The sequence below is a fragment of the Martes martes genome (assembly GCF_963455335.1).
Source record: "Martes martes genome assembly, chromosome: 17".
In the NCBI taxonomy this organism is placed as follows: domain Eukaryota; kingdom Metazoa; phylum Chordata; class Mammalia; order Carnivora; family Mustelidae; genus Martes; species Martes martes.
In genome coordinates this window covers 57883114-57893512 of record NC_137905.1, presented here as the reverse complement: position 1 = coordinate 57893512, position 10399 = coordinate 57883114, and the positions used below count along the sequence as shown (strand labels likewise).

The 10399-nt window shown below is 54.0% G+C and overlaps 1 protein-coding gene across 1 annotated transcript; it reads right to left on the bottom strand.

Moving 5' to 3' along the window:
- Positions 1 to 802: 802 nt before the first annotated feature.
- Positions 803 to 5035, bottom strand: SMIM17 (small integral membrane protein 17; the record flags this gene model as incomplete). Its single annotated transcript, XM_080827822.1, has 3 exons — positions 803 to 913; positions 2736 to 2809; positions 4873 to 5035. The coding sequence occupies 3 exons, from the start codon at positions 5033 to 5035 to the stop codon at positions 803 to 805; spliced, it is 348 nt and encodes a 115-aa protein (XP_080683948.1).
- Positions 5036 to 10399: the final 5364 nt, after the last annotated feature.

The following is a 10399-nucleotide window of genomic DNA, read 5'->3' as shown; positions in this document are numbered from 1 at the left end:
TCCCCAGAGCAAAGGACCCTGATTCCTGGTGAATTCCTTCAAAATGTCAAGGAAGTGATACTCCTTAAGCTACAGAAACTACTCTAAGGCTTAGACAACAATAAAAGGGACGTCCTTCTACGATGCAAGCCTCACCATGTTACCAAAATGTGACAAAGATAGCACCAATCTTACGTATGAAGAGAGAGGCAAGAGTCGTACATAAAACATCAGGAAGTACAGTTCAGAGTCTGGAAAGACTGGCCTACCACGACTAAGACTACCAAGATGACGTGATATTGAGGAGTCTACCAGACTTCATCGGTCCCAAGTTGCACGTTTCCATCCTCCCTGAAGCCGGAAAGCAGCTTTCAGTTGGTGGGATCCTACCATGAAGCAGCTTTTCTTCTCAGTCGTATATAAAATAATACGTGTTTTACAATCAACGATGTCTTAAGTTCGATGAAATACCATAATGCAAAACCTCACCCCAGGAGGTTAAATTAAAAAAAAAAAATCATCAGGTGCCTGGGTGGCTCAGTTGGTTGAGGGTCTGCCTTTCGCTCAGGTCGTGATCCTGGATCGAGTCCCGCATCGGGCTCCCCGCTTGGCAGGGAGTCTGCTTCTCCCTCTGACCCTCCCCACTCTCGTGCTCTCTTTTATTCTCTCTCTTTCCAATAAATAAAATCTTTTTATTTATGTATTGATTGATTGATGGATGTTTAAAAGGCATTTGCTAATAAACCTATTGCTGACTTTTAACCAAGATGTTTCCTTAACAAGAAAGAGCGCATCAATTTCAGAACAATCGTCATCATCGTCGTTAAATGTGGAACATCACAGGCATCCCTGTTAAAACCAGGAACAAAAACAGGACACACACTACCAAGACGATAGTGGTTTGCTGTGGAGCTTTTGACCACTCCACAAAGCCCTGGAACAGAGAAAAAAAAAAAGTATATTAGCAATGGAGGGGCCACCATTGTTTCTTGCCTGGTATAGCGTTACGAGCTCCATACACCTTTGTCAGATGAACACAGGAATGGAAAGACATACCAGGACGAAGGAGGGAAGACAAAATGGTTAATGGCGACAATTCTCCAGATTAGTGATGAGCACAGTGCAACAGGTCTTAAAATATCAGGGAAGTTTGGGAAATGGATATGACATAGTGAGTTGTCTGGAAAGTCAGTGGCGACATGAAAAAAATCCTCATGAAGAAGAGAAACTATGAAATGTCCAACACGAGCAGCCGTGAGGCCTGGCAAAGCCCCAGAACAACTTGGAAGATACTCTTCAAATATCGAGGTTTCCCCCTTGGATTTTTCTGATGCAGTCAATCTTGGATAGGACCAGAAAATACAGATTTTTATGAAGTTCCTCATAATTCACGCTATAGAAAAATAGGACAACTTGACAAATATTTATTTTTCCGCGGCAACCACACCACCAAAAATCTGACGATTCCTCAGCTGGGGAAATGGGTACGACACAGCACATTTCAAAGTATTTGGCAGCCGTAAAACGTCAATTTAAGAAAGAACAAAGGTGATCAATATATATATATCAATACGGTGAGTTATCCAGATTATTCATGAGGAAGACACCAGATGGTAGGATAGTAATTTTGCTACAGTCTCTTTTCACAGGTTTGAAGAAACATATGTGAGTTATTGTAGGGTCTGTTTATAGGAAGCTCGACAACAGGCAAAACTAACCTATCAGAAACCAGAAATGTGGTTGCCTCGGGGTGAGGGAGTGAGAGAGACCAGAAAGGAAGAGGAAGCGACTTCCTGAGAAGATGGCGACGCCCGAAATCTTCATTTGGGGTGTTGGTTACACGTGTACACACTCACGGATCTGGGCATTTTACTGGAAATACTTAGGACAATTTTTTAAAGCCAAGTATGAAGTTAAGAAAGCGTAATAAATACAGGTCATCTGCAATGCAGAAGGTCTACACATAAACACACACACACACACACACACACACACACACACCCCGGACCACTAATAATAGACCCAACAGTGCCTCCCAGTTGCTCTGCATATCGGCCGCTAACCACGGTTTATGGCTTGGGTCTATGCCTGCCCCCTTCTGAGAATGCCCTTCGCTAAGGGGAGCCGCCTCGGAGGGAAGCACCCGGGAGCCCGTCCACACCCGTGATGGGGCTTAACAGGCTCCCTGCTCGCTCTCGGAGGAGGACGAGGACGACTGAGGCTCCAGAGCTCCCCCGGAGCTCGGGCCCAGGCTGAACCCCAACTAAACTCCCTCTCAGTCCCTCCAGCTCCCCTCACCACCTGCAGGTTCCTCCTGGGAGCACAGCTCCCTCCACAAATCCCTTGCACAGAAATCCCAACTAGTCTCAGTTTCCAAGGGGAAGAATGTCTCCAAGGATATGCGGCAACTGAAGCAGACGTGTGAGACAGAGGAGGTAGACAAACGTACAGACGGGGGGACGGGGGGACGGAGCGTGTATGTGGGGGAGCAGGCAAATGACAGTGTGGACGGGTGGGCGAGGAGGCAGGCGAATGAACGGCTAATTGAAGACGAGCTTCTGGGCGCAGGCCTGGAGGGTACGTGTCTCCACATCACATGGGGACCCCCCTTCCGTGTGTGACCACCGCAGGACAATGTCCTCCTTCCCACGGGCACGGCTCGGAGCTCACAGCCCCAAGCAGGGGGAGAAACTGGGGCCACCCGCTGAGGTCTGCGGGGCGGGCATCTGTGAAAGAGGGGGGGACCCCCAGCTTACCTGCGAGTCCTCGGACTCGGCTCCCTCCACCGCGCTCCACTCCTGCACCAGGCCGGGCTCTGAAGAAGACAGACCTGGTAGAGGAGACAGGAGCCGCGAGTCAGTGACCAGGCAGCCGGGCCCTGCCCGCCCGTCCGTCCCGGCATCCAGCATCCCAGCCCCAAGCTCCTTCCTGTCACCCGCGCCCACACGCACTCCGGCCCAGCTGGCCAGAGGACACGAGACCTGAACTCTGATCCTGTTTCCGTCCTGTCCCGGAAGACGTAGAGTGGGTCACCCGGTGTGATCTGCCACCTGGCTCTCTGTTCCCTCACCTGTCGGGTGGGTGACACTGAGCCTTCTCTACAGGCCTCCTGCACAAACCGAGTGCGGGAGCAGAGGGGAAAGTGCGGAATCGGCTGAGGAGCAGCAGGCTGGCCCGGGGGAGACGTCTTCCCACATTCAAATGTCAACAACCTTCTGGCTCCTTAGCTGGACAGCACGGGGGGGCCAGGCCGAAGAGCGCCCCTGTCCACTCTCCCTGCACCCAGGCCCCACTAGGACCCCCAGCCTCCTCCCCACTGCCAGAACTCACACCCACATTATCCACGCCCAGTCCCAGGCCTGCGTGTCCCCGGTGGGAGAGGGGAAGACCCTGCCCCAGTAGAAGGTCCAGCGCCCATTCTGCTGAGGGGCTGCCTTTCGGGGTCCCACCCTTGGTCCAGCTGTTTGAGCCCAAACCCCAGGAGTTATCCTGGTGGTCTCTCTTGTCCTCCCTTCCCCACGCCCATCAGCAACAACGCTTGATTCTCCCTCCCAGATGTGTCTCAAATCTCTGCACTGCCACGCGCGCCTAGGTCCTCTCTCTCCCAGACAGTTGCGGGAAACCCCTATCTGCCCTCTCTGCTTCCACTCTGACCTCCTCGTCCTACGGTTCATCCGCACACACAGCCGGATGCAGGCTCTCTTGGCCTGGGCACCATTGACCTTGGGGGCTGTGTAACTCCCTGTGGTGGGGGTGGGTCCTTGACCTCTGTGACATGGCGGTGGCATCTTCCCTATTCAGATAACTCAAACTCCAGACTTTATCAAACGTCCCCTGGGGAGGGGGGGTGGGAGATAACATCACCCCCAGTTGAGAACCCATGAGTTAGCAGAACCTTTTCGAAACACAAATGAGATCCTCTCTTCCTCCTCTTCGAAACCTTCCCGTGGCTTCCCAATACTCCAGTAACACACTCTGTGCTGTGGTCTCCAGGACGTCGCCGGCCCAGGCTGATCTCTACCCTCTGCCCCCGTGTCCCTGCTCTGTTCAGCACAGCCTCCGGGAACACAGCAAACTTGTCGCCACCGCGGGGTCATTGCCGGAGTGGCCCGGCTGTCCACGCGGCGACCCCCAGCTCTTGGAATACACGACCCCTTCTCCTGCCTCTCTCGCCCGCCCTGACCACCCTTGGGTCCCTCTCTGTCAATCACCCCACGTTACTAATCTCATCAGACACTACTTTCAATTTCGTTCCCTGTTTCTTGTCTGTTTCTCCACTAACGTCAGCTCTACGGGGCATCCCGTTCGCTGCGGGATCCCGAGCCCCCGGCGCGCAGTAGGTGCCTCTGCTGGGTTTTGTCCCACCCGGGTTTCCACTTGCTCGTGGATCTGTGTCCACACCCCCGGGCAGCCCGCGCCCTCAGGATGCTGAACTTGACCACGTAGCTGATTTTGACGGACGGCCTGTGAGCACCTGGGTGGCCAGCTCCCTCTCTTTCCCCGCGACCACCCCCACGAGAATGCGCCGGGCTGGCCTGCGGAGACAGCAGCCCCACGTGGGCGCCCTCACACCGGCCAGACGCGCGCGAGCTCGGCCGGCTGCCCCCCCCCCCAGCTCGCGGCCGGCGGCTGCTCAGGCAAATGCGGGCGCGGGCGGCGGGAGAACCGTCCCCTGAGCCCGCGTCCTAGGCTGACCTGCAGGATCTTGAGCAGAGAAATGACTGTGGCTTTAAGCCACCAAGTTTCGGGGCCACCTGCTGCCCAGCAAAGGCTGAGGGACACAGGGCTCCATAAATAGTTGTCCCCTGAATGAGTGAAGGAAGGAGTGTTGGGTCTTCCCCGAGGCTCGGCCACAGCTTCCCCCCCGCCGCCCACAGGACGCCTGCCCCTCACCTTTCTGGTCACCGTCACCGCCGGGGGCCCCAACCTCCACGGCTGCCCAGTCTTTGGCGAGGGCGGCGCGCTTCTCCCAGGCCCTGGTCTCCCGGGGCAGCAGCGTCTTGGCCCTCTCCGGCTCCAGCAGCCCTCGGATCTGCTCCGGCCTGAGGCTCTGCATCTTTGCGGGACGTAGAGTTTCCAAGGCGAGTCTCTCCTTCTCCTCCTGCTCCCGTTGGGTTCCCAGGGCACGGGATTCAGCACCTGGGGGCTGACAAACGTTTCGTCATTCCACAAACCTTTACGGAGCGGCGTCTGTGTGTCGGCACCGCCTCTAGGTGCCGGAGACCCAGCAGTGACAGAAGCAGGCTCCCAGCTCCTGGGGGTCTTGCGCTCCTGCGGGGGCCCGGGCGGGAGGGAAGGACAGCATGCCAACGGCTAAGCGCCCGGGGGACAAATAAAGCGAGAAAGGGAATAGGAGTTCCGAGGTGGGGGCCAGAGAGCACCCCATCCACACACACGCTCATTCCACGACCAACGCACAGAGCCGCAAGGTTTTAGGAAGACAGGGTCGCCCGCAGAATCCCTCTCGCCGCAGAGAAGAGGCCACAGTCTTCCCGGCAGCCCCCAGCAGCCTCACCTTTGTCCTTTGTTGGCATAAAAGAAAACCAAGAAGCATTCCCCAGGTGGGGGGAGAAAAAGTCTAATTTAAACTGGAATGCTCTTTCGTATTCTCATTCCAGATCTTGTCAACCCAAAATTCAGGAGGCTGTCTGCCAGGAGTTACGGGAATATGTACCCAGTACATATGTATGTACCCAGTACACTGGGTAGCCCTCTACCTTGGGACTCTTAGAGCTGGTTTATGTTCTGTCTAGGGAACCGTGTGCATTATCAGCCTTGCATTATATTAACCTGCCAAGGACGACCCTCGCGAATAGTTATTTTTTGAAAAGGAGTAAATTCCCTTGGTATAGGGAAAATAAAAGCTTTTTAAACCATTTTCTTCTTTAATTCAGTTTTTCTTTAAAAGATTTTATTTATTTATTTGACAGAGAGAGATCACAAGTAGGCAGAGAGCCAGACAGAGAGAGAAGGGGAAGCAGGGTCCCTGTCGAGCAGAGAGCCCAATGCGGGACTCGATCCCAGGACCCCGAGATCATGACCCGACCTGAAGGCAGAGGCCCAACCCACCGAGCCACCCAGGCGCCCTTTAATTAGGTTTATACAAATAAAAATTGTTGTATCAAATTTAGAAGCCACAGGGCACACAGTCTAGATTCAAAGACACATTAGCGACTGAGCAGTCAAAAGCGCGAGGGGACCGTGTTTGGAGTCAAGAGTCAAAGAAACATGGTTATGGGGAAAAAAAACTTTTTCAAGACAATCAAGGAAATTGATTGTGGACTGGGTATTCGATGATGTCAGGCCTTCTCATCCCTTCCACTGGGTGTGGAAATAGTCCTAGGGACAGGTAAGAAAGTGTCCATCTGATTTTTTTGGAGATCTTTTTGTCGTGCGTCTGGGTCAGCTGACATGATGGCTGGGATTCGTGCTACCATACTTCCAGGGGCCACCTGGTGGGCTCAGCCCGTAGAGCACCCGACTCTTGGCTCAGGGTTGTGAGTTCAAGCCCTACATTGGGCGTGGAACCTACTTTAAAATCAAGTAAGATAAAATAAAATAATACAATGAAATGAAATAAAATAAAATACTTCTACAGTAAAGGGAAAAGACAGAGACAAGGGATCAGAGCAAAGGATGATTTCCGAACCTGGCAAGTGGGGAGACGCGGCTCTTGGGTCTGTCCTGTGCCGGTGAGTAGACCTGAAATGCTTTCTTATCAGAAACTAACACATGCGCTGTGGGTATGCAGAATGTGTCTTTGCTTCTGCATTACAAATTAGCAGGTAGGTCTTCTATGGACGGGGTGACTCCCAAACCCTCGAAACTCAAATCTGAATGCATTTCCCCAGACACCTGCGCCCTCTGTCCCCAGCCCACAGCACAGCCTTCCTCCTTCGTGACAGGCCTCCCCCGCTGTCCCCACCGGGCTCCGCAGGCATCACTGCCCACTTGTCTCCTCACCCGCACCTGCTCTTGTCCTAGAAAACGCTGTCCCTGCTCTGTTCTAGTCTCCCACTCTGGTCCACTCCACCACTGACCCCACTGGTCCCCTCCCCTCACCACACTCCCCAGTCCCTCCCGCCGGCTTCACGCTCCTCAGGAGCCCCCCTGGTTGGGAGGCTTTCAATGCCCCCCCGGCCGGGCAGGGCCCGCTCTGGACATGGCCTCAAGGTCCCCATCGCCACAGTCCCTAGGCTTTCTCTCCTCCAGGACGGTCCAGGACCAAACAACACTGAACCCCAGGGAGGCGAGTTTCCTCCCTCTTCGGTACCCTCTTCTACTGCTTTTTAAAAACTGAGTTTTGGAGGTGCCTGGGTGGCTCAGTGGGTTAAAGCCTCTGCCCTTGGCTCAGGTCATGATCTCAGGGCCTTGGGATCGAGCCCCACATCCAGCTCGCTGCTCAGCAGGGAGCCTGCTTCCCCCTCTCTCTCTGCCTGCCTCTCTGCCTACTTGTGATCTCTGTCTGTCAAATAAATAAAATTAAAAAAAAAAAAAAAAAGACTCTCCTCAAACTCAGAACCGTTTTCCGGCGAACAGCTCGGTGGCACTGAACACATTCACAGCTCCTCCCACCTCCTTACACCTGACACTCTGTCCCCACTGAACGACGACTCCCTCCCCCAGCCCCCGCACCACCATCCCACTTTCCGTCTCTATGACGCAGCATAATGTCCTCAAGGCCACGCATGGTGGAGCACGTGTCAGAGGTTCCCTCCTTTTTAATAACACGTTTGCTCGTCCGTTCAATGCCATAGCCATTGTGAGTAACGATGCTATGAATATACGGGTGTGCAGATACCCCTTGAGACCCTACTTCCACTTCCTGGGGTCTGCGCCCAGAAGTGGCATTGCTGGGTTGGAGAGCAATTCTGGTTTTAGTATTTTTCTGGGAACCTCTGTACTGTTTCGCACAGGAGCCACACCGACTCACGTTCCTAATGGTACACAAGGGTTCCCTTTTCTCCACACCCTCAACAACACTTGTTGCTTCCTGGGTTTTGGTTTTTTTTAAAGATTTTATTTATTTATTTCAGAGACAGCGAGTGAGGGAGAGAGCACAAGCAGGAGGAGCGGCAGGCAGAGGGAGAGAGGGAAGCAGGCTCCCCGCTGAGCAGGGAGCCTAACTCGGGGCTCGACCTCAGGACCCTGAGACCATGACCCAAGCCGAAGGCAGACGCTTAACCCGCTGAGCCACCCAGGCGCCCCCACCCCGGGTTTTTTGATAACAGCCATCCTAACGGATGCGAGGGGTCCCACCGCCCGAAGGCGATAGTCTAGTCTGGTGCTAATCCACCTTCCAACCCCCCGCACCCCCGTTGTCTCTCTCAGAGACAGCAGCTTCCTGCTCAGAGCAAGTACCCAGCCGGGACGTAAGGATATTGGTTTCCTTTCTTGTGCTGATTGTCACCGTCACCCTCAATACTGTAAAAAAAAAAAAAAAAAAAAAAAAAAGTGGGAGGATAGTGGCTTTCCATTCCTAACAAAGTTTCCCTTTGACAATTCACTGAGAAAGACCGTGAAGGTGCGGTGACTCAGGGGTCCGGGGTGGGGGGTGTGTACGTGGCGCAACCACTTGGGAAACTACTTGACAAGCATCTGCAGAAGCTGAAGGCGCCACCTCCCTCCAGAGAAAGGAGAGCCCGCGCCGCAGACACTCGCAGGGCGCCGCGGCTGTCAGCTGGATCCGTAAAGCGCAGCAGCCCCCGTACAGGGACAGCCCCGCTGGCTCTCGGTGTGAGGACGGACAAGGAAGCCGCCGTGCATTCGCACAATGGAGTGTTACTCAGAAATCAAGGGTCAAACAAAAAGGACACGCGCAATGACACGGATGAGTGTGGAAATACGCGTCCTAAGCTGGGTGAGGAGCCGGACACAGAGCACACATGCGTGATTTTATTCATTAAAAAGCAAGTGTGGTACAGGCAAAGAAACTGACGTTCATATCAGTTACTGGCGTGGGGCCGGGGACAGGGGAGGGCAGGGCACTTTCTTGGGGTCCTGGAGATGTTCCGTAGCTTGGCCTGAGTAGGGGTCCCATGGGTGAAAACATTTGTGCAAATTCACCGAGCTCGCCCTTCACTGTGGACGCTCTGTGCCCACTGCGCTGTGTGCCTCAGACCTCACGAAAACAGAATACGAACACCGAACACGAACTGGTTAAATGTCACGGAACTTCATGGTTTGCTGCACATGCCTGCTTCGATCTACGAGTAAATGAGTGGTTTGGAGATTTGCATGTTGTACGCATGCGGCCGTGTTGCTCGAACCCGGTTCTGCAGCGTCTTTGACATCAATGTTCACCAAGTTCTGACAGTAAAAGGACGGCGTTTGAGACTGTCTTCGTTTCCCAGGGCTGCTGCAGCAAATTACCACAAGCTGGGTGGCTTAAGACAATGCAGACTTATCTTATAGTCCTGCAGCTCCGAGGTCTGAAACGGGTTCCCCTGGGAGGAACTCCAGCTATCTCAGGGCTGGGTCCCTTCTGGAGGCTCTGGGAGAGAATCAGTCTCTTGCCTCCTCCAGGATCTTAAGCCTCCTGCGTGGCTTGGTTCCGCGGCTCTTCCCACCACCTTTACAGCCCACGTTGCCCACTTGAGTCTCTCTCCCGCTGCGTCACTGTAATTCCGACCCTCCCGCCCTACTTTTCCACTTTTAAGGCCCTTGCGATCGCTTCGGTCCACACAAAGAATCCGGGATCAACCCCCATCTCCAAGTCAGCCCTCACCCTGAAACCAACAGATTCACAGGTACCGGGGATGAGGACGAGCACATCTCCGGGGAACCATCTTCCTGCCTACCACGGGGATCAAATAAAAATGCTAGAAGAGAGACAAGGGAAGGGATGGAAAGGAAAAAGAGTTGGGGAACGGTAGCGCGGGTGTTGCTGGGACAACACACGGAATTGTCAAAGGTGGGGGAAGAACGACGCTCACGGCGGCCAGCCTGGGAAGGCGTGAACACGGCGGCGACCTCACCGAGTCGCGGTGAGCTTTCTGCTGCGACCGAAGGAGACTCCATACACAGTGAGTACCTGACGAGTGGAGGAACACACAGGTTTTTCCTCTGCCTGGCTCGTCCTTGCCCTTCTGTGTTGGCCTCTAGAAACTGCCCGTACCTCAAGGCTGAACGGAGACCTCACTTCCTGCGGGACCCCATTAACACTTGCCACCGTGAGGGCTTGAATGTAAATGACTTCTCCAAAGCATTTCTCAGCCAGAACTTTGTGCCAGGCCTGTGCTGAGTACTGGGTCTTGCGGGTGAACTCGATACCTTCAGTGGCTCACGTTCTCCCTCAGCAGGAGGATAGCGAGCAGAGAACAAGGAACAGAGCAGCAGCAGACCTGGTGTCTGGAACACCAGCAGCAAGGTTCAACCTCCAGGAACTCCGCCAATAACAAAATTGAGATAGACCTAAAAA